We start from the raw sequence: 23,570 nt of genomic DNA, 5'->3' as shown, positions 1-23,570 counted from the left end.
CTGCGTCTTGTGTCGATTCGACGGCATTACGCGGAATACGTGGCTTTGTTATTTCCATGGCCAGAGAATGGCCTCCAAAGGGGAAGGCTTTCATTTCCAACAAGGCCTCCAATGCCCTATTGCGGGAATGCTTGGCCGCCGTCCTTGTTTGTGCCCGCGCTCATTTCGTTTACGGGCATGATGATTGCAAAACCCATCGTCGGAATCTTCAGGAGCCGGATCGGATCCGAACCACCCCAAAAGAACTGCGATTAAGCCCGGTGCAAGGTCGCAGCCTTGCCCTCCGGCCACCGTGGGCCTGGCGTGTGACCAAGTAGGTGACTCTTGTCCCAGCGCTCGTTTTCTTCGTTTGCAGAATTTGCACACAATTGGGGAACATGGGCCGAGATCAGCACGGGATGACTCTGTGCTGCTTGGGCGCCAGTCGGATGGAGGCGATTCCGATTGGCCTCTTTCGTCCTCGTCTTCGTTCTGCTCGGCTTGACTTTGCATTGGCAGCAAATCGGCCGAGCCCTCTGCTGCGACCCCCCCCTTCCATGGACGCCTCTCAGAAAACGGCGTCGCGCCGGCGCTCCTCCAGGAAGCCACGCCAATGACAACGATACTGTAACTTGTACAGTACCAATACACAGACTCATGAGGTTAGAGCTGCCTGTGGGCGCGCGGCTGCGTGTCCTGCATCGTCTCGTCCCGGGGTTCGGGTCCTTGCCGTCGTCCGAAAGGTCGGATAAACCCACACGAATCCGCTTCGCAAGTCCGCACCCCGGCTCCCAAGGGCCTGCGGAGGGCTGGATCAATCACCAGACGTGGCTTACTACTCGACTTGGCTAAGAATGCGTTAGTTTTTGCACAACCTCCAGCTCATCCGGACCAAAACATGGCGCACGGAGTTGGCGTCCGTTCGGCGTGGTGCTGTTACTACAAGCACCTCTGGCACCACCAATACATCATGTGCAGCCCTATATACATGATATGCCGCGATGGGTTGCTCCATTTGGACTTTTGTCGGCGCACAAACGCCCGGAACCAATAGCTTCCGCATCACAGGCTAGAATGGTGGCCGAGCACATGCCAATATTCACGGCAGTACCTAGTATTACAGTACTGGCTTGGCTTGGCTGAATACTGTATATCTGACAGCAATACGAGTACCTCGATGACGTCTGTGACAGCCCGAGAGAGATTGCGGCAGCGGCCCCGATAGGAACACTGCAGCCGAAATTAGATGGCCCTTTTTTTAGTTCTGCAAGTGCCAGGCATGATGCAAACAATACGGCTCGAGTCTTCTGGAACATTCAGACGGCACTCTGAATCCGTTTCGGAATCTCGATATTGATTCGACCACATCGCTTACCTGTTTTTCCCTACTTGGGCATCGCGGCGGAGTTTCAAAATATGCGTCTACACTTCAACGCAAGCGCACTTCAACCACTCAGGCGATGCGTATATCGGATCTGGACTTACGATGCAATCTTGGTGCCTGTTACGTACAACCGAGTCCATCACGGTAGTTTGAATACCTGATAGGCAACACTATTCATTACGTCTAGTGAAGTTTCAGATCCCGCTTCGACTCTCCTCTCTAAATTTGACAAACGGTATATCAGGCTTCAATTTTGTAGCCTATCTGTTTCCTAGGCACCCTGGATATCGAAACGGATGACCCACAGAAAATCAATCTCTGGCGCAAGTACCTTAACCAGGATCCAGAAAACCATACCAGGCAACTTCTGCTCTTACCAGGCCTCGATGTCCTCAGTTTAAGCTTAACAAGCCATTACGATTCATCCCCTATTACTGTGCCCAAGCCCCCAGTGGCTTCAGTGGCAAGTAACCTAGCGACATGCTACCTGTACTTACTTGACAACCGACGTTGATTTGACTAACCGCTGCACACGGGTGGCTTGTACCGCCCATTTACACCAACCCGCCAAGCCAAATCCAAGACTTCCAAAGCCACCTCGTGCCTTTCTCGTCCCAGCCCTTTTGGCTGCAGCTGAAGCTGAAAAGGATGGAGACGAAAGAAGAAGAAGAAGAAGAGGTGGCATGTCGGGTTCTGTGACACCCCTCTCCCAGTGAACCAGTCGTTGCATCCTCGCAAATAAGCTTCATTCAGCCTCAGCCTCAGCCGTAGCCAACAACAAGCTAACAACGCAATGAGAACCAGACAGCTCGCTCGCTCTCTATTTCTCGCTCGCTCTCTATTTCTCGCTCGCTCTCTATTTCTCGCTCGCTCTCTATTTCTCGCTCTCTCTGCATCTTCCCGCTATAATCATGATTGACCTGACCAGAGACAAAGAATTCAAAGTGAACTCCTGGTGACTTCTATATACCCCCGAGCCCGTATATCGAGCGTATATGCTATACACCATGGCGACCACAACATCGCGAGCCTGGACATTCTCCCGGAGCGGCTCTCCTTCAGATGTCCTTTCTCTCACGGAATCCCGACCCATACCAAGTTTTCCTCCCGAACCTGCTCTCCCCGAGGAATGGGTTCTTGTCAAGGTGGCCTTTGCAGGTCTTAACGTCGGCGCCATCTTCCAGATGACTCTTATCCCTGCTTTTCTGCGCAACGAGACATGCATCCCAGAAATGGACCTATCCGGAGTCGTCCAGGACGTCTGGCATCCTCACGCAAAGGGAAACAATGGTGATGAGTCGAATAGTGCTACCGAAGGTGCTGGCCCTGTGAGTCCTAGCAGCGCTGAGAGCAACACTCAGACTCGCTTCCGCAAAGGTGACAAAGTCATGGCCATGCTGCCGGCCAGCCACGCCCTCCCAACGGGCACCGGTGCCCTGGCCGAATATGTCGCCATCCCGGCCCGCTTTGCCGTCCACAAGCCGACCTCGGCCCCCTTCGCCGACGCGGCTGGCTGCCTCCTCACCGGCATGACGGCTCACCAGCAGGTTGTCGAGTCCGGCATCAAGCTCGGTGACCGAGTCCTCGTTAACGCTGCCAGCGGCGGCATCGGCACTCTGGTCATCCAGATGGCTCGCCAGGTCGTCGGTCCCGAGGGCTTCGTCGTCGGCATCTGCAGCGGCCGAAACACTCGGCTAGTCGAAAGCCTCGGGGCCGACGAGAGCATCGACTACACCCAGTACAACGACCTCCCGGCCTACCTCGCAGCTCGCTTCCGCTCCCATCCCTTCAACGCCGTCATTGACACGCTGGGCCACCAATCTCTCTACGTGCACTCCCCTGCCTACCTCGTTGCCACGGGCACGTACTCCTCCGTCGGGATCAAGCCCCCTGACTTCTCCGTCCCAAACTTCCTGCGTGCCGTCGTGCAGATGAAGCTCAACGAGTGGTGGCCCGTCAGCCGCTGGCTCGGCGGCGTAGGCCGTCTCTGGCGGGTCGTCTCGATGATGGAGCCTACGCTCGAGGACCGCCAGCGCATCGCCGACATGCTGGGCGGGAGCCAGATCCGCGTCGTCAGAGACAGCGTCTGGAGCTTCGAGGATGTCAAGGAGGCATACGCTAAGCTAGGAGGCCTGCATGCGAGCGGCAAGGTTCTGGTGCGAGTGGATGAGACGGTGGGAGACAATGAGTGCTAACCTAAGACATTGTCTTGTGTGCTTCGTGTTCGTGTTCGTGTGTGAGTTTGATAGGCTCTTGGGGGTTTCACTCCAATGCGAGAGTTCTAGATCTCGCTGTTTCGCAAAGACTCTTCACCGCTCCTGTTTTTATACGCTAAATTTGGAATCTGATAATCAGTTTCCATCGTAATCATAAACGTAAATCAATGTTCTACTAGAGCTAGCTACCAATTTAACCATGTTGTCATATCTCATGTCGTATCAACCACCCTCACAGATGGAAACCTGAAACCGCTATGCCAAGAGTGCCAAACTTCCTCTATACCAACGTCATTCAACGGCAAAAAGAAGGAAACCTGTCCTCTTTTTTTCTTCCGTTTCTCCCTGGAGTGTATCATCCCCTCTCTCTCCTCGTGTCAACCTCTTCAAGCGCATTCTCCCCCTCTTCCACCAGCGGAGTAAAGCCCGGCGGCCGATAATCGTCATGGCTCACCCTGAGTGACCTCCTCTGTCCCAGTTCGTGAAAGCTCCTCCTCGAAACCGCGCTCACTGGCTGAGGACTCTGGCTTCTTTCGGGTTCTCCGTCGTGATCTGCCAACAGTGTGACGCCTTCCTCCCTCTGGTCACTTGGCAACCCCATCTCCTCCAGCTCAATGCCTTGCGTGTTTCCAGCTTCTACATCACCACCTCCATCCATGGCGTATTTCTTCAGGATTTCCTTCGAGTTGGCGTCCTTTTCTATCCGCTGCATCAAGTCTTGGTCCGTTGGGAAGTATACTCGACGGACTGCTTGTACGGCCAACTCCATGATGATAGGAGTGACTAAGCCAAGGAGAAGTGATGTCCACCAGGACAGGCGAGGCCCGAAGTTATGTATGAACTCGTCTCTCACTATTATTGGGCCGACGGTTCGTTGGTATATGGCGGATAGAATCAGGTTCCATAGGAACCATCCTATGATTTCTATGGCAAGGCCAATCAGTGGGATCAGAGTCTTGCTGTGAAACTCCAAAAGCCTAGATGAAAATTGTAAATTAGTATCCAGCATTTTTGAAAAAATTCACGTGTAATACTTACAGCAGCTTAACATTGATGAAAATGACGCCAACGCTGAAGCATATCGTCCCCATCGCATAGAGTCCGTTATCTTCCGTAAACAGAATGCTCTCAAACGCCTCCAACATAAAGTAGAACGTAACGACGCTCTCAGCAACAGCCATGGCCATCCAGCCCAGATACTGCAGCAAGTTGAATCCTTTTCTCTGCTGCCCAAAGGTATACAGCTCCGGCACGGACAGCAGCGTCGCCGGCTGCAAGTCCCTGTCGAAAATTCCCAACAGAATCACCGGCAGCGAGGTGAACGCGCCGTTAAACAGCGTGAGGCTCCACGACTCGTATAGCGAGGTGCCCGTGTAACCGTTGAGACGTTGAAACTGCGCCTGTATAAGGAAAAAGAAAGTCTCCTTCCAAAACGTGGCCAAGACATACTTGCCCGTCCGGATGTAGTTCCATCGCCCGTGGACAAACAGCAACTTCTGAAGGAACCGAAACTGGGCAATCGAATAATCTGCTATCCTCGCTGCTTGCAGGCCTTCGCGGCCGGATATGCCAATGCCCACGTGCGAGGCTTGAATCATGCCAATGTCGTTGGCACCGTCGCCAATGGCCAGAGTCATGCTCTTGGGGACAAACTTCCTTATGGATTTGACCAGGTTGGCTTTCTGCGAGGGCGATGCTCGACAGCAGATGACCGAGTCGATTCGCACAACCAAGTCGTAAAACAAGGCGGCAAGCTCGTCATCGGCATCAATCACGGCCAAGGTCTGCCCATCCACAACCACGACCGAGTGAGGCACCATCCCTCGCGCAACCTCGGTGAGCGTTGTCATCAGGGCATCCTGCAGTTTGCCCTTGGAGGAATCCAAAATGTAAACCTCGGAAAACGGCTTGCACACGCGCGCCGAATGCCCGATGTTGATAGCAGTTTCTCTCTTGTCGCCCGTGAGCATCCACACTTTGATGTTTGCGCGCCTAAGCTTGTCAATTGTTTCCGGGACTCCCTCTTGGAGCTTGTCTTCTATGGCTGTGGCGCCAGCAAGCTCAAACCCTTCTTCGATTGTCTCTCCAGCTATTTCGATGCGCTCCTGACGATCCACCAGGCTCGTTTCCGCTTCCCTGTATGAAGCCTTCCATTGCGTATAAGTATCCTCGTCGATGTGTCGATATGCGTACAACAGCGTCCGCAGTCCCTCAACAGCAAAGTCATCCACATGCTGGAAGCACTTTTCAAAAATGGTTGCCTCATCCGCAGCCAGCAATTCGTCTATCCTCTCGTCGTCATCGCCCGCATAGTCTCTATAGTCCCACGACGGCATACGACCCAAGCTTTGCCTAGGACTCCGCAGCACGTCAGTCGAAGGCCGAGGAGTCACAATCTCCTCTGTATTCCGCCTATGAAGCCACGAAGCCATTTCCTCAGCTTGTGAGAGCCGGTTGAGATCTGTGGAGCGCCTCGCGATGTTGCTTCTCAACCCTTCAAGTCCAGCGGTTGTAGCGGTTGATTTGCTTCGTGCCACGCCAAAGCTATTGCGCGTCGAATTCTTCCTGCTGATCTGACTGCTCATACGCTTGATTGCCTTGTCCTGCTCGAATGTTTTTCTGACGCTCGCTCTTCGATCAACGTCTTTGGCCTTCTGAGCAGCCACTTGATTAAGCCTGAGACGCGCCATGATGACGTTGTCTGCGCCTTTGCAAAAGACGCAGATCCGATTGTCAGGCATCCTAACGATGATAGACATCCGCTTCCTTTTGCTGCTAAACTCAATCACGTCAAGTACTTGGTAGGTTTCTGTTTGCAGTGCGCCGTCTGCGCCTTGCATCTGCAGTTTGATGGACTGAGCCGGTCGGTCAATGAGAATATAGCCCAGATCCCGCGCCGCCTCAACTAGTGCCAGCTCATCGGGAGATGCGGCCTGATACTCGATTTCTCCGCCTTCGTTGGTTTCGGGCAAGCAGGTGTGACAAAGGGCTATGCATAGCAAGAACTGTTTAGCCTTCTGAGAAAAGGGGGTGTTTGGTCGACGACGAATGTAGTCAAGTAATTCTTCGGTTTTCATGTCCACAGCAGCATTGGCCGACATGGGTTGCTTCCCCTTTGCTCTGGCACTCTCCCCTTGGGTATCCATGTCATGAAGACAGACAACGCCCGCAACGCTCAGCTTCCGAAAACGCATCAGGTTTTCCGTCAACGTCCCCGTTTTATCCGAAAACACGTAGCTAACCTGACCAAGGTTCTCCAAAATGGTCGTTGTATTGGCCACCATAGGAGTGTCCGTGGCTGGGTCGTACATGTCCACGTCCTGCAACAAGAAGAGCTGTCCAATCTTGACAATCTCCAAACTGATATATAGAGACAGAGGAATTAACGTGTTGAACATGATGAGGAATCCGAAGAAGATCTGCTTAAATGGCACACTTGCATCATAGACACCACTTTGCACAAGATAGAAAGACTTGTCCTCTGTTCCATTTTCCCAAATGTTATATCCAATGGTAAACCCGATGGCCAGGGAGAGAACAATTGTGATTTGGAAAAGGACCATCTTGTTAATTGTAGACTGCATGGCTGGCTTCTTGGCGTGGACGTTCTTATTCGCATTCATCCGAATCTTGCATTCCTCACCTGAATTGACCACAAGCCCAATTGCCATTGTGGTGTTTCGCAACGTCGATCCTCGGTAGACGACATTGTTCATCGATAGAGGTACAGTTTCACCGCCATCAACAGTAACTCTTCCAACATAGCTGTATAGGTCGAGATTGGGATCCTCAGACACAACGGTTGCCTGAGTCGACCGAAGCCCTTCAACGGTGCCGCATCTCTCTGCAAGGAGAGGGCAAGCTTGCTTGGCCTTGAGGTTGGTTTCGCCGTCTAGTGCCATTGTCTCGATGTATGCAACACCATTCGGTCCCGTGGCGTGAAGCATGACTATGTCTGCAGGCACCGACTCGTCACGGCGGAGACGCACTACATCCCCAACTTGGACATGCTGCCATTGAATATTCATCCAGTCGTTTGTCTCGTCCAGCCTAGCGAGAGCCCCCTCTTCAATGTCTTGCAGAATAACATCTTCATCGTCTGCGCCGAGTCTTTTCTTGTTCCCCCTCCGTCTTCTCCTCATCGCATTTCGCCATCCCGACATTCTCGGCCTCTCTCTCCCCTCCCTCACACCGTGTGTCAAAACCCAGGTCATGCTGCGATTTTCCGCCTTGTCGAGCTGGTACCGTCTGTAGTCATCGTACCCTTCCTTGGCCATACTAAAGGCGACGAAGCCAATGAGCGGAGCAATAGTTGTATATCTCCCAACGGTGCTGAGACCAGGTATCACCTGAAGAATACCCATAATGAGGAGGTAAAAGTTTCCGAGCTTGCTAAACTGAAAAACGAGCTGCTTCGGAACAAAGTCGTAGACCGTGTAGCGACTGGAGCGAATGAAATTGCTTGTATAGGGTTTGTTGCTGCGTTCGTCTATCAGGCCGCCGGGATCAACACCCGTAGGGTTGAGGGGGATATGGCGTCCATCTTTGGAGGGTAACAGCGGTTTGCGACGAAGAAGAGTCTCCCAGAAAAACCTTTCGACGATAGCTGCAGTGTGGTCTTTCCATTCAGAGCTAAGCATCCAATGCCTCTTCTTCGCCTTGGTGGCCTTGTTTCGCCCGAACTCCTTGATACCGCTGGACGGGGATGGTTTGACGGACGTCACTTCGGTGGACAAAAGCCCATCTCTCGGGGAAGTTTCCTGGGCCATCTTCGCCTCAGATAGGCCGCGGCTAGAGTGAAAATGCTCGCTGAATTGTGGTTTCGGCGTCGGCTCCGCCAATGTTCTCCTCGACGTCTGCGACTGTGTGCTTAGTTCTATAGGGTCCGTTTGGGAGCGCCTGGGACCAGCCACCCTCGGCGCAGTGCTCTCAGGAGTCAGTAAATCATCAGAGACAGTAGCCTCTTGAGCTGTCTCCTGGACTAGAGCCTCCTGCTCGGCGTCGTCTGCGTGGCTGGGCTCGTCCGGCAGAAGCGGCTGGTGCCGAGGAAGAGACATCGCGATGACGTCTAGTGCTGACCGACGGCTGTCCAAGCATTGGCATTGACACAGAACTTCAGCATGGAAATAAGAAGCGCGCCATGTGAAAAAGAAATATCAAAAATCAAACACTATATTTATGAATGCGGCCGTAACAAAACTACCGCGAACGATGAAGGATGCTGAAATTGGAGATGCAGATGGGCTCACACTCACACCCGACAGACGACTCAAAACTGGGCAGGACGTCACGTTTGATGCCCAGAGGCTTGTCCTCCATCCATTACTAGACTCATACGAGTACACGTACATGCACGGCCGAGCGGCGCTTCATCATCTGCAGGTATCCCCTGCCCTCTGATTCGGCCTCTGAAACGAGCCATGGTTTATATGACGCACCAGGATTACGAGGCCCAACGAGGCTTTGCTTCACCACAGCCTCTGAGCTTCTTCCTTAGCCTGATCTGCCATCTCCAACGCCCCCCACCTCACAACTGCCCGAGGGAACTAGATGTTGCGCCATCTCGTCTGTTTAAACCAGATGCCCTGTGCTAATCAAACTTTAAAAAGTTCGATAACACCTGTATTTAATGTCCCCTCTAGCGATTGGATATCGGTAGAACATCTCCGGTTAAGCTAACCTCAAGTCAAGTATCGACGGGTACGTTAACCACTTGCCACTTGAGTTCCAGGAAGTAGACACGGAATTGTTCAATTACATCTCTCTCATTTAACCCGTAGAACAGCCACGCCAGAGTGCAATAAGACGACATAAATGGTCTTCACCGGTACCATCTGCCAATGCTGTGCACACGCATTGATCCTCAGCCACTGATCCCCAACGACATCCATCCATCAGGCAGTGTTTACGCTCGATGGAGACGGAGTACGAGGCTTTGTGAGCTTGAGTAACACACGAGACCCAGCGATAGTACAAAGTCCAAGAGTTCAAGGCTGTGCATATTTACACGCCACTTGCAACAGATAATAATAGCACTTTCGTGAAGCTGGTTGAGGCTGTGAGTGGCTGTATACCTAGCGCGCATTATTCTACAATCTATAAGACAAAAATCAAAATAGCAACTTCACCAACAGCATATACTCAACGTCTAAACACACACAAAGGCCAGCACGGAATGTTGAACGTCAAAAAAGTACTATTGCAAGGCTCACGGTTGGCAGACATGAGATGCCATATCCCTAGTAACTCTACAAGTTACTCAATAGTTGAAAGCGCGATGCTTGCTCCATCTCCATCGCCATCCACACATCGAAGAGCTGTTCACCTCCTCGCTTCCCGCACACTCCCACACACCGCTATACTTTTAAACAAGTCTCCCACCTCTTACACCATGTATCCCTTTGACCTCTCGGCTTTTCCATTAAAAAATCCAAGATAAACAAAACAAAAAAAAAATTTGGACTGGGTCACCGCCTCCGGGGCTGCAAACCAATTGAAGGCATGAAAACGCAAAAGCAAGATAACTCCCCTAACTAGTGATATGCGCCAAAAGAAAATTAAGCTCCTTAGGATGCGAGAAAGCTGTGCATTCGCCCGGGCAATTACGCTCCGGGTGGCCAAAAGAGGAAGCGGAGGACAGTAAATAGAGAAGAAAAGAAGAAAGAAGAAGATAATGGAAGTGGATGGATGAGATACATCCACCAACTAGGGTCACCAAGCAAAGATATGAATGCGCGGGCGGTAGATAAAAAAAAGAATATGGCTGAGCAAAATCACCACGCGCAGAAATAACTCGTACGATCGCTGTACCGGACATGCATGACCGATGTAAAGAATGATACCGTCATGCAGATTCGTCATGGCCGCATTGTGTGATGGCAGGTGGGTAGGTCAAGCCAAACGTATTATACCGCCGGTGGCAGCTAACAAAAAAAAGATGGGCAAACAGAATTTGTGTGGCGAGATGAGCTCCAAGATGTCTTAGAGAAAAGATATCATGTAGCTTCCCATGGTATAGATTACCGAATAACGCCCTTCCGCAATAATGATGATTCCAAACAAGACCAAAGGGCAATGAAGGGCTAAAAGCAGCGCGCAGCTAGATTAGAAATGTCACCAAATCACTCTCCCAGTTACCGATGCATCGTCTCAGGCGATAGACTAGTTGGATCAACGGCGTCAAAGTGAACTAGTTGGTCCATGTCAATATCTCCCTGTGAGTGCTGAACATAGCTCCCGGGCGAGTGCTCGTGCATTGGCATATTAATGGAATGTTTGGAATACATTTCGTTCAAGCTAACGCCATCATCCGAAACGGCGCACGAGCCGTCCTGGCCCATGTACATTTCGGAAGAGCCAGGGCGGCCCATCATGGACATGGGAGGGGATTGCTCGACAATTGAAGGCTCAGTAGGGCCATTGAAAGGAAGGGGAGAGATGGCTGTGGGCATGTTGGCTTCAGCAGTGACCATGGGCGACAAAAACGCGGTACCATAGGGGGTGCTGTAATTTGATGGAGCCAATGGGCCATTCTCTTGGCCAGGAGGGAAAAAGCCAGGGCTCGGCGGGAACTCGGATGGCGAAGCAGTCGTGGCTGACATTGGGTATTGCCGCATGTCCAAACCAAAGCCTGCTTGCGTGTCAATCCTCAAATTGTGCGCCACATTGGGTTGCTGTGGCACTGGAGCATAAATGTTTGGATTGTGTTGAGCAGCCATATCACCGGGAGGCTGGATATAGAAGGACGGCATGGGCTGGTTCTGGAACATGGCAAAATCAATTGGTCCAGGAACAGAGCGACTACGCTGCCGCTTGTGGCCCTGAGGCCGCATGTTGGCAGCAGAGTGCATGTTGGCCATACCCCATTGTTGCTGGGCCATGGCCATCGGCGGTGCGCCAAAGCTTGGCTGCGAGGAGGGTCGAGCTGTGGGAGACACCGGAGCCGAGGCCGAGATTGCATGAGGGTCTGCATATGCGTGAACCTGTCGAATGCTGTGGGGGTTGTGGCGGTTCATGAAAGATTCCAAAGAAACAAGCTTGGCCAACTGGTTGGCCAGTACCTTGGGGTTGCCCCCCAAATGATGAAGCAAGCACTGAGAGGCCTGTTGATCCTCGGTGAAGTCACTAACGTAGTCAAAGCCCGTAGTCGACGAGGTTGCATCCATCATGAAGTAAGGTGGCTGGTTGAGCTCAATAAAGATGCCCGCCAGTTTGTTCATGTCGTTGTCTGCATTCTCCAACCAAATGTTCTTGATATGGGAGAAAGGATATTCGATCTTGTACCCAGCTTGCTCGTTGTTAATGTAGTAGGTCATGGTGCACTTGTCCGGCGAGTAGAAGATGATGAGATCCATGGTGTTTTGTCCAACTCGCGTCCATTTGCCAATGCTCAGGGAGCGACAAGTGAGATGATGAATCACTGGGAAACAGTCAGTAGGCTGAGCGCCAACCAAAGAAAGGAAACCCCATGGCAGACGTACAAACTTTGCCCTGCGCGCTCTGGTCACCACCAAAGAGCATGTTGCCGCCGCCAAAAGGAAGCAGGCCAGTGCGGCCCATATAGCTGCCGGCAAACCCTTTGCCGGATTCCATGGCCTGCATAGCGAGATATTGCCTCATCGACTCGGGAATCGAATCAATGTCTTCGCCGGTTTCGAGGCTCTTCTTGGCCAGCATCTTGATCTTGGCTCGCCTATACACATGTCAGCCCCTGAATCCCAACCCGACGCCACGCAGTCATAAATACCTGTTCTGGAACCAAATCTGAACAGAGCGCTCCGTCATGTTAATCTCCTCGGCTATTCTGTCGCGAACACTAGCCGTGGGAGTCGGGTTTTTGTTGAATTCCATCTCGAGAGTCGTCAATTGGTCCTGTGTGGCCCTTTGTCTCTTTTGGTTCTTCTGCTGCTGCGTGAGGGTGCTTTTGCGCGGCGGGCGGCGGGAGGCATTGGCCTGGCCATTGGCGCTGGTAGGGGAGGGAAGAGGCCTGGAGGCAGATCCAGGAGTGCCATCCGAGGAACCTGTCGCGGAGTGATGAATGGCAGATCCGGTCGGGCTAGGCGCAGTTGGTGTGACCACCGTAGCCGTCAAAGCCAGCGGCTGCTCAATCTCCGTAGCCATGGCGATGAGTACGCGTCAAGGTCGTCTATCGCTCGTGGCCGATGGGTCGATGGCGTGTTGGAGCTGTTTGCTTTGAGCAGATGATTGCACGAGACGCAGCAACGCGGTTGCCAAACCCTCTCGATGCAATCGGGGCTGAGGAGCGCTGGGGGTTTCAAAAGGAATGAGGTGAGAAAAGCGGCGACGATGGGCGCTCGAGGGGATCGAATACAAGTATGGTTGGTGTTGATGCTACAGGTAGGCAAGGACAGGGAGTATAACCAAAAAGAAAACGGCGTCGAGTTCCAGAAAGAAAGAATGTGGTCTGGGACCCTTGCAAGGAACAAAGGCGATGGTTGAATGGAAATAGAATAGCGGAGTCTACCCAGCAACGATTGACAGGCCTTGGATATGAAGCCGAAAGAATGGAATGGTCCCGGAAAGAGTGACGGGAACCGAAATGGCCGAAGATTAAGAGAGTGACGTGAAGAAAGAAAACACACGAGAGAAAGGGAAAAAAAAAAGGAGGAGACAATGGCCGCGAGGATGGTGATGGGGAAGACGGAGGAGAGAAACGGGGGACAGGAGGCAGAGGGAAGAAAAAGGCGAGCGGCGGTGGGTTGGGGAGGGGGGGTCCCCTGGCGGCCTGGGGGCACAACTGGGCGCTGCCAGTGGCTAACGCTGCTGCCAGTGGGTGGGCGGAGGGATCGCAGCCGCATTGCTAGTGCCTGTAGCCTCTGCGTCCAGGGCCCTCTGCCCACGAGTTCCACGGCCGGCAAACAGACCACTGCACAGCACAGGGCTCGACCACCCCCAACTCGTCCAGGCGCAGATGCAGCTGCTGCGGGTACTCGTATGGACGCAGGTACGGTACAGACAGTGGACGTGTCGGATACACATCAATGGATTGCCTTTTGCGCGGCCAGGAGAGCGGTTTCGCGTTGGGGGGGGACCGGCGACGACGTGCGACGCCAGGTACCGCAGAGGTACCGCACGGGTAGGCTCCATGGCCTGGAGCCGGACCAGGCTCAGGCGCAGGCTCAGGAACAGGAACAGGCACTGGCTGGCTCAGGCACAAGAGCGCTAGCCACAGTCCCCTCCACACTGTCCCGAACCCTGGCGGCCCTGCATCCGCCGGTCAAGGCCAGCTGGTCAGAGCTTTTGCCTGCTCTAGACAGCCGTTGGCGCCAGGGCCGCGAGGAGGGTGGAAGGTGGAGGGGTACCGGCTGGGGACAACAGCTTCGGAGCCGGCCAACGGCGTCATCGACGTAGCGCCCAAGTACTCACTGTCCCGTTGCTCTCATGGATCCATTCAGGCCAATCCAACCCTGTCAACCTGCCTGTCAACCCTGGCCAGCCCGCTAGCTGCAGCACTCGCACAATCCGGCCGCAGAACCGGTGCTCAAAGAAGGACTCTGGGCCAGCGCTACTCTGCAAGCGCCTGGGGGCACAGTGCGAGGATATTCCGGCCAGATGTCCATATCCATTGATCCAATGGTTGATGGTCGCGGGCTCGCGCTCGAAAGGGACTCGGAGGCGAGAGCTGCAGGTACCAGACGCTCGCCTGCTTCGGCACTCCGTGTCAAGGTACGAAAGCGCACGATTTAGGTACTCGTAGCGCATGCTGCAAGGTACCAGACCGTATTGATGGACTGATGCTTGGCCTCGCCCAGAGCCTGCAACCACTTGAGCAGCGCCTCAATTCAGAGTCTGGTACGTGCTACAGTGCTTACATACCTATGTACTTTATCCGCACATCAATGTCCAAGGTGCAGTGCTAGGTATCTCCGTACTACGATTGAGCATGTGTCGTGTCGGGTCAAACGTTTAGGCTGGAGTTGAGCACTAACCCAAAGCGAGAGAGCTCAACGATACGCCGTCTGGTACCTTTGGTGTTCGTGCTATCTAACAGGTACGTACGAGTGAGTACACGTGCTTCTGAACAGGTACCTAGGCACTTAGTGCCCTTCACCCACGAGGATGAAACTGCTCCGCTCGCCGTCATCAGCCTAGACTGGTCTCCATCTGAGCGACAGATCATCACGTTGTGCCGTCTTGTCGGCTGTTGAATATAGGCAAGTCTCGTTGTTTCCTCTTTTCCACTTCAGCTCGCGGGCGACTGTGCCCACTGTTCGATGCATGCATGGTTTGGCTGAGCGGGCGTCGGTCGAATGCTCATGATTCGCGAAGCAGCTCCAAAAGGCCCCCATCATTCACTACCTTGGCTACCTATTCTCGGTATGGACTAACCAACGGAGTGCATGCGAGTGAGTGCTCGTATGCATACAGACAGATAGGGACCATACGAGCGCTCATACAGTTGGTTCGACACAACAGCAGCCGAGAGGATCCCTAGCCGGCTCCTCCATTCGGTCGAGCCATGGCGAATACAGATACGAACAGAGGCAATTGAGTATTCGTAGCTCCAAAACGGCCCTTGGAAGCTCGGCACAGCTCGACGCCACCAACTGGCCGCTGTCTGGCGCCCATCAGTCGATATGGGGAGCATCCAGTGGCCGAGTATGCGCGACTTACTCGCACGTTGTGCCCCAAGTCGATCTGGCGTTCCACCGGCCGGCCTCCATGTCATGTCCCCTTTCCCTCTCTTCCCCTTTTGTCGCCGGCAACGCCAAACTCTCACGCAACTGGCGCGTTGTTCCAAGGGCGAGCATGCGTGCCTTCGGCGAGACAATGGGCCGTCGTTGTTGATTACAACGCCGGGGTGGCTTACTCTGCAGTCATTTCTCTAAACAGCGTCTGTGGCCGCGATTTCTCCCGGACTTGTGTCCATTTTATAAGCTGAACAAAGAGAAGAAAAAACAAAAGAACGAGCATCAAGGTCAACCAGCACTACTGCTTCTGCTCAACCAAGTGCAGCTCTAGGCGGTCTAGCCCCCGGAGATCGTCACCTTTGAGCCTCGCTTGACCCAAGGCCCCCACAGCTTGGATACCGACCGACTCGGAGCTCAACATCAGAGCATCCTCCAGCCGGGATAACCCAAGGCCACGATGCTGCACCTGTAGAAGCGGTCCCGTGTCTTGCCGTGGTACGGAGTAGCATTAGGCTCGCACCACCAGCAAAGTGGCACAGGCTCATCCAAGCCAACAAGTGCGTGGTACAAGACACAAGCCCGCACAGACTTGGCTTCCGCGGCACTCGTCCAAGTAACTGACAGGAATTTGGTGTCGCTCTTCCAGGACAAGCCCCAATATGACATGACAGCTCTCATCCTATGATTCGTTCTTGGACTTACAAAGCAGGACTCCCGGCCCTTGGCAGACCTGCCATCTATTCAATTTATGCAACGCCCTTCTTATGGCGTACGGCTACTACTACGAGTACCACTACTATCAGCCTCGGCAGCTCAAACTGGACACGATTCGCAACGGAGGAGACATGGATCTCAGCTTCTGCCCGGTTTATACTGCACTACCCGTAATGCTATTCGCAAGTGCAAACGCCTACGAGTAGCGGCACTGCTAGTTGCTCCGTACGAGGAGAAGCCTTTCGTACTTATCCCGACGTACGCAGATGCAGTCTTCGAATTAGCCCCAACCCCATACTAGTACCGCACTTGGCGACCCTAAAGCATGCATTGCATGGCGCTACTCGAACGTCTGCGTGAGAGTTTGTCGCTCTCGCGCCCGCCATGGCTCGATTCGACGCACCCAATGGATGACTTTCGACCGACAGTGGGGGTGACATCATGGAGGCTAATGGTGAACGGCGAAAGGCCCTTTCCGTCTTTCTTTGTTTTGTTGCTACAGTATGTTGTACATGCAGTACTAGTTTGGACGGACAACTACCACTGCTAGTGCTACAACGGCATGCCAACTCGATGCCAGCCATCCACGGTACAGTTACAGATCCGGCGATTCAAACCACAATGGTGTTAGTGTGGCTGCAAGTCCAGCATGGTAAAAGATCAACTGGAGGCCAATTGAGAAGAGCCGATACCACGACGAACTACTGCCACCACCACCGAAGAAGAGAACAGCCAAAATGGGAGACCAGCCCGTGTTCCTGCAGAAGGGTGTGATGCGGTTTTGGAGCGGGTCGCGTCTGGACAAGCCTGTACAGTGCGCCCCTTAACAGCATGCGTCTAGAACGGTACCAACCGGCTCTGACGACATCAGGCGAGGGACCGGCAATTGGGGAAAATCCTCAAACACAAAGTCCCCTTTTCGATTTCACGTCCGCCTCGCTTCCCTTCCGCCGCCGATGATCGCGGCAGGTCGGTTTCTACGAGTGGCAGTCAGAATGCCTACCAAGCCTAGAGTACGAGTACCTAGGTAGTATCAGGGCGGAGTACCGAGTTCATCATATTCTTACTGCCAGTCTGCTGGTCTGAGTGCAAGAAGATCGTCAGAGTGGCATTCTACAAGGTCAATACCCTACAAGTACGAGTACTCCTTGGGAGCAATCTGTATGCACGGAGCAGTGTTACTTGTCAGTGGTTGTCATCAGTGGCACCATTTCTCCGAGCAAGTGTGAGAGATGACAGAACTGACGGCATCGCCGCAGAGAAGGGTCACCATGTCTCTAAGAAACCCAATTGCAGAGATACCCAGGGTATGCAGTTGATGATACGTGATCGATACGATACTCGTACACGTGGTGGCGACTTCTATGGACATGCTCCCCATGGAGTAAAACATGCATACATTTCGCACACTTCGGGAGAGCACAAAAAAAAGGTACCATCGCCTTCGAACACGATAGACTTGTCTTGGGCGCACAGTACGGGACACACGATATGCAAACACAGTGTAACATGCCCCAACCGTCTCGGAGAAGCTCAAAGAAGCTCCACAGCCTCCTTACCCCTGACTAGGACAGACCAGGATTCTGGGACCCTGCTGCTTGGCGTCACGGCCAACCAGCAGTCGGGAGGCGCTCCGCCCAACCGCTACAGGCTACCCGCTTGGACTTGTGCTAAACCCAAAGAATGATAGGGAGAGATCGTAGCATCGAGCAGACCGGACATGCTCATGCACATGCACATGCAAGCGGAAGCGCAGGTGCTTCTTAACAAGAGGAGCTCCATACTTGTCCTCCCGGTTTCGATCCTATCCCATTTTGAGGACCTTTTACCTCCGATCGATCATTCACAAGCACGGCTTTTTCATCTTCTCCGCACAGCCCCAGCGGCATCCCTTCTTGTGTATACATACAATCGTCTTGTAGCATTTCAGGCTCCAAGAGTGAAACCTTGCCGACGGCTCGATTTGCCACATGTCTCTAGCTGTGTGCTGGGATGAGACCGGTAAACAGACGCCACCTTGACCCCGACTTCTTCGTTTTTTCGCCTCGTGCCAGAATTTCAATGCTCTCAGTTTGTCTAGTCCCATCCGACAAAATCGAGGATCCAAGTGGATAGGGCCATCTCAGCTTTCTTACGAGTATGCGGTAGCTCTGACCAACCTCACGACCACTGTGGGGGTACGGACAGTTTGAGATAAGTCCATACGGATAGCTGCTTGCTGGCTCTCGAAAAGCTTCTAGTCAGCTATGTCTTTGTGTCAGAAGCCGGCGGAGATGCTCCGATTCCCCTGCGCAAACCTCACAACTCGTTTAGCCGACGGCCAAGACACTCTGAGAGTATGCCTGCTAGATGCAGTGGTGATGAGACTAGTCGTGTCGCAGGATGCTTGACTGTTTTCTTGCCACCTCTGGGGTCTCCATGGCGTAGGCGAGGGCAAAGATTCAAGATATTCTCCCGACGCGCCCGCGATTGAAGTTCAAGACTAACTACTAGGAGCAGCACTGCCTGGCCATTGTGTACTGCAAAAAAGACGTCAAAAGGCCCTTTGCAGTGGATTGCTTACTACCACTACCACCAGACTGAGCATCTATTAATATCATTTTGCCGGCTTGACTCGAGCTCTTAACAGACTGGATCCCGCCAATAGGAGTTACTTGATCGAGCTTGAGAGCATTCGGATTAGATCATCAGCACTTGGTGGTGGAGTTCGACTGGACTCTCCCCGCCAAAGAAAGAACTTTATAGTAGTGATGGCGGTGGTTTACACTGACTCAAGTGTACGAAACACTTTCATGCTCCATATGGAGTGTCGGATCGGGCCTGACCTCAACAGGTGTCGAGCCGCATATTGCAGAACAACATGATGTACTCGTACGCTGCTTTTACAGAACTCAGTCGTGTGATGTTTCATGATGCCCTGATTCTCGCCTAGTTTCCTCTTTCTATCTATTCTCTCCCTTTTCGTCGCCCCTGTCCGCGAATATCACTATCTTTGTGTGCAGCATCGCCCATGAGCATGTTGCATGTCTCACTTCAAGAAAGGCCATGACAACTGGACTGGGGAAGCGGGTCTGCTCGGAAAGCATGCTTGCACTACCTCCCTCCACGTATCTGCAGGGAAATCTATCTACCTAGTAGTCATGGTGTTACGGGCATTCAAAACGCAAAACTCGACCTCAAGCCCATGCCTAGCCCTCGTCTTCCTTCATCTGCCCAGATCATGGAGCCTCGACTCGTGAGCATGAAAGGCATCATCAGGCGCACACCGAACAATAAAGTTGTCTTTACACTTAGCTTCCCGGGTTCCGATTTGTGTCCCCGGCCTCCCTTGAACCGACCACTGTTTTGGAACACCGACCAAGGCATGTCTATGGGCACGGAGCAAACCGCAGTGGATGCAGGACGGGGAGTGCAGTTGGGCTAACTACATACGACTATAACAAACTTCCTACCGTACCCTATATATGCACGGCGTCGGCATGTCTCACATTGTCATGCTTTGGCATGATGCATGACGGCTGTCCCTTGCAGCTAGCCACGGATACCATGCTGATTACTACTGCTAGTAGTAGTTGTATTGCATATTATCACTATTTTGTGCAACAAGTCGTTTTGTTAGAGAATCATCTCAGAGCGAGATCCGATATCAGGGCAGGGCGAGACATGGAAAGCGGTCGCCTCGTGAAACCCCGATGTACATGCATATCCATGTAGGAATGCCACGAAGCGCCACCGTCAGTTCAAGAAAGAAAAAAACTAGGATGAGACTTTGGTTCTGGCTTGCATGCAAAAGACAAAAAGAGAACGTCGACTTTCAAAGCTCCCGCATTACCTCCTCCACGGCTCTGGCTGCCAGCCGCTTTCTCTGCGCCTCGCTCATGCCCTCTCCCATTTCTCTAGTCGCTTGAAGCTTCCTCATCATCTTTTCCACCTTGGCCACATCCTCGTCGTCAAGGTCGCGGTCCGACGCCACGACATCGTTGGTATCAGGGGCGGGACCTGCTTTGACGTCCGCCGCCTTGGGCACATTCGCCTCGGTTTGTTTTGAAAGAGCATTGTCGACATCCCCAGTTTCGAGTCGGCTTGTTTCCCAAATTGCCATGCGCAGCCCTTCAAAATCAGAACGGTCAACGCCAAAGTCTAAGCTCTCTGGATCAAAGTCCTCTGCGTCTTCAGATTTATCAGAGCGCGTCTCGTCCAAATCAGAGAGCGGGTCATCATTTAACTGCTCCCAGTCATTTGATTCAAGGGCTTCCTTGACCCGAGAAATCCCCGTCTTTTCTGTAAATGCATCTACAGTCAGCAAGATAGCCACACCATTGGTGATACTGTATCAGGCAGGCCGGTAACGGCAAGGGTTATGTGGGAATGTTGTTGAGTCACCATACCTCCAAACTCATTTTTATCCTTTTGCCCGCTTTTCAGCTGTACAAACTCCAGGCCGGCTTCCGCGCATAGCTCGTCCCATTCATCGGCGTCATCGCCCTCGCCGATACCAACGGCTAGCCTGACTCCATCCCATTCCCAGCCGCCAAGGCCTTTCTGGACGACACTGCCAACGTGTCGAATAAGACTGGGGGTGTCGTTGTCCCCAGATAAAGATGCGGGCTTGGCATTAGGTATTGCAAAGACGAGAACGAGGCCGCCCAGGACGGCGAGGACCTCGCGGGCTTCTTCGGATAGGAAAGACGAAGCCCATTCTGCCGGAGAAGCGATGAGATCTATCCATATCGGGACAGAGGCTGTGTAGTATGACGTTTTGAGCTCAAGGTCATGCGTGGTGCCCGCCAGTGACGTTGATGCCGCTTCTGGTGATGATCCGGTAAGATCTGGCGAGGTACAGTTAGTTTAAAGAAGCAGTGCAGCATGTTGGATATGAGATTTGATGAGATTGTAAGCCCAGTGGATAAATGCCCAAACGATTTACTATAAAGTGATGGTAGAGGACGAATGTGAAAATTCATCTCAGTCCTCACTTGCATTTCACAGATATCCAAGTTGATGATGTATCACACGTACCACAAAAGACGCATCTCATGCAGGTATGCTGACGACGACGATGAAAAGAGAACATTACCTTTGATGACACGACTCAGATGCTGCTCCTCGCCCTCTAGGCTGACGGCCAGAATCCTCCTCGGGTTGGAAATGTCCATGTTGATGCGTGCGATGCTCGGCCAATCCTTCCCACGTCCTCGCAAAATCTGCAAGAGAATGACGTGCTCTCACACTCACTCCAGCTCTGTTATAGGGCGATGTAACGAATGAGTATCGTGAGAGTATCAATGAAAAGAAGAATAGGTGCTGGAACTGCGTTCTTAGAGACTGTGTAGAGTAAAGGAAGAAGAAATATATAAAGTTGAGTTGCAGAAAGTTGGTGCTGCCTTGTTGCACGACTAGACGCTTAGTGATGGCTTGTCAGCCACGTTTAAGCAAGAATTACAGCGGGGGCGAGTCGTTGGTTGGAGGGGCAAAAGCGCTGTGGGGTCTGAATCCATGGCTAATTCCACGTGAAATTGAATATCAGAGAAAGCCGTCAGGGCACATCAATGGGAGATGGTTGAAATTGCAACTACCTAGTTGAAGAAAACAAATGAAACAAAATAAACAAACCCATATCGTGCCCAATATATGCAATATATGCAATGACCTGTAAGGAATAGACAAACTAAAGATTGTGCATAGGAATAGTTCAACATCCGCTGTACCTAGAAAACATCATCCATGCTACCCTGTAACTCCAAAAACTCCACCAAAACAAGTCGTTTTAAAAGTGCTGAGGGAAGAAGGGGGCACATATATCCAATAGAAATATGCATCTCCAGCCCATCTAGAGTCTCGCCATCACCCTCGTCTCGTTCTTCGCCACGGTGCTCAACACGCAAAGCCATTTACCGTCTTCCAAACTTGAAGCGCCGGGGCGCGCTGCCGCTGTCACCACCCCATCCAAACGACCTGTTGACGACGCCCATGGCTTCCACACCAGCCTGCACCATGCCGGCAAAGCCGCCAGCTTGGTCAGCCGGCTGGTCGGCTCTCTCCACGTCTCCCTGGTCGAGGTGGCCCTGTCTACGTTCCAAGACGGCCTTCTGGATGGCTCTCGCCCACATCTGGTACCACTGAGCCTCGCTCATGGAAGCAAAGCGACGTTCCACGCAGCCAGTGCCATCCGGCTCATCGCGGCTCAAGGACCATTCGGCGTATACCGTCTCCCAACGTTTGGTGCGGAAGAATAGGTACGGCCAGGCGAAGAGGAACATGAGGGTGAGCATAAACATGACCTCGATCCATTTGGTGAGACGCATCTGGTTCACACGACAAGCATTGTAAATCTCCACGCGCGAGTTCCGCACTGGGAAAGTAATGCTGGTGTGGCCACGATAGTTGGTGTCGTGAACCAGGCGCTCCAGCTGCTTCTTCAGATAATCCCAGTCCCAGCCGGTGACACGACGTTCAAAGGCCATGTTCTTGAGACCGGCACGGCTGGCACAGAAGCGGTGGCACCATTCCTCGACAGAAGGCTCGCCGCTTTCGATGATGCCGCCGCTGCCGCCGAAGCCAGCTGCGCGAGTTGGGAAGACGGTGCCACGGCGAACCTTTTCCAGGTTGCCAACGCTGTGGAGCTTTCGCCAGGCCCCGTTTGTAGGGTCCTGGATATTGTGGTAGAGCAGGTGCGTGAGCTCAATCTCAATGTCAAAATCAACCACGGTGACCTGCTCCGTCTTGTCATCCGACTTGCGGCGAGTCTCGGTGTGTGTGCCGCGGATCTGGGCAAACGGCCGAGGAGGCAGCTGGGACAGGTGGACGAGAGCATCGTTGAGATACTTGGGATCCGAGTCGAGGCGGGGATCCAGGTAATAGACGGTGTCTGAGCGAGGGTCCCGCTTGAAGGGCTCGAGGTTCAGGATGTTGGCTGCAGGGCCAGCAGGGGCCAGAGGGTCGATGAAGGGGACGGCATCGTTCTCGTGCTCGTCATACAGGGGCGGCAGATCGTCGTTGCCGAGCTCGGTAGGGTCATCGTCAAAGTACGTCTGGCGATGGTTGCCGAGATTCGCAGCGGAAAAGGTGGTGGCCGTTGGGTTGAGCGAGATGGAGCCGGCGGACTCGGCCAAGGGCGTTGAAGGCCCGGCAGCCGGCGACGGAGGCGGGAGGAAGTCTGGCTTGCCCATGATTGATTGGCGGCGGGTGTCTGAGCGTAGGATGTAGGAGTAGAATGAGAAAATAGAAAGAAATGATAATTGGAACAAGACGACGGGCGTCCAAGAGGAAGAGGGTGGGAATCGATAAGGAAAAAAAAGAAGCTCAACACCGGTGAGAGAGAGGCGGGCAGGTACGTAAGCTTTGGGTAGCGGTCCCGGGGCTGCTGCTTCTGTTTCCCACTTGTTGGTTGTACTTGTATGCTCTGCTTCTCTCCAACTCGCTTCAACTGTCTCCAAACACGATCGTCAATTGATGAAATCCACCGGATTCAACCCGTCTGTTCAACGGCGTATTTCGAATATCGGGCAAAACAAAAAAAACAAATAAAAGAGCACGACAACGACAAAAGGCGAAACGGCGGCTTTATCTCTCTCTCCAGGCTGCAACTGCAACTCCAGTCACCAGGCCCAAAGGCGGACCAAGCGT

The 23,570-nt window shown here is 53.0% G+C and overlaps 6 protein-coding genes across 6 annotated transcripts; 2 read left to right on the top strand and 4 right to left on the bottom strand.

Annotated features, from left to right (window-relative positions):
* Positions 1 to 2,370: 2,370 nt before the first annotated feature.
* Triagg1_4436 (uncharacterized protein) lies at positions 2,371 to 3,558 on the top strand (the record flags this gene model as incomplete). The annotated part of the gene is made up of 1 exon (XM_062898839.1): positions 2,371 to 3,558. One exon carries the CDS (start codon positions 2,371 to 2,373, stop codon positions 3,556 to 3,558), a length of 1,188 nt encoding a protein of 395 aa, XP_062756453.1.
* Positions 3,559 to 3,934: 376 nt separating this feature from the next.
* Triagg1_4435 (uncharacterized protein) lies at positions 3,935 to 8,636 on the bottom strand (the record flags this gene model as incomplete). Its single annotated transcript, XM_062898838.1, has 2 exons — positions 3,935 to 4,556; positions 4,618 to 8,636. The coding sequence occupies 2 exons, from the start codon at positions 8,634 to 8,636 to the stop codon at positions 3,935 to 3,937; spliced, it is 4,641 nt and encodes a 1,546-aa protein (XP_062756452.1).
* A 2,076-nt stretch (positions 8,637 to 10,712) lies between these two features.
* Triagg1_4434 (transcriptional regulator family: Homeodomain) lies at positions 10,713 to 12,699 on the bottom strand (the record flags this gene model as incomplete). The annotated part of the gene is made up of 3 exons (XM_062898837.1): positions 10,713 to 11,998; positions 12,060 to 12,271; positions 12,326 to 12,699. The coding sequence occupies 3 exons, from the start codon at positions 12,697 to 12,699 to the stop codon at positions 10,713 to 10,715; spliced, it is 1,872 nt and encodes a 623-aa protein (XP_062756451.1).
* A 513-nt stretch (positions 12,700 to 13,212) lies between these two features.
* On the top strand, positions 13,213 to 13,950 carry Triagg1_4433 (uncharacterized protein; the record flags this gene model as incomplete). The annotated part of the gene is made up of 1 exon (XM_062898836.1): positions 13,213 to 13,950. The coding sequence occupies one exon, from the start codon at positions 13,213 to 13,215 to the stop codon at positions 13,948 to 13,950; it is 738 nt and encodes a 245-aa protein (XP_062756450.1).
* A 5,808-nt stretch (positions 13,951 to 19,758) lies between these two features.
* Positions 19,759 to 21,100, bottom strand: Triagg1_4432 (uncharacterized protein; the record flags this gene model as incomplete). Its single annotated transcript, XM_062898835.1, has 3 exons — positions 19,759 to 20,225; positions 20,333 to 20,773; positions 21,022 to 21,100. 3 exons carry the CDS (start codon positions 21,098 to 21,100, stop codon positions 19,759 to 19,761), a joined length of 987 nt encoding a protein of 328 aa, XP_062756449.1.
* A 735-nt stretch (positions 21,101 to 21,835) lies between these two features.
* On the bottom strand, positions 21,836 to 23,113 carry Triagg1_4431 (uncharacterized protein; the record flags this gene model as incomplete). Its single annotated transcript, XM_062898834.1, has 1 exon — positions 21,836 to 23,113. The coding sequence occupies one exon, from the start codon at positions 23,111 to 23,113 to the stop codon at positions 21,836 to 21,838; it is 1,278 nt and encodes a 425-aa protein (XP_062756448.1).
* Between the last annotated feature and the right edge of the window lie 457 nt (positions 23,114 to 23,570).

The sequence above is a fragment of the Trichoderma aggressivum genome (genome assembly GCF_033847375.1).
Source record: "Trichoderma aggressivum f. europaeum strain CBS 100526 chromosome Unknown scaffold_014, whole genome shotgun sequence".
NCBI classification, from domain to species: Eukaryota; Fungi; Ascomycota; class Sordariomycetes; order Hypocreales; family Hypocreaceae; genus Trichoderma; species Trichoderma aggressivum.
This window is presented reverse-complemented; position numbering and strand designations above follow the sequence as displayed.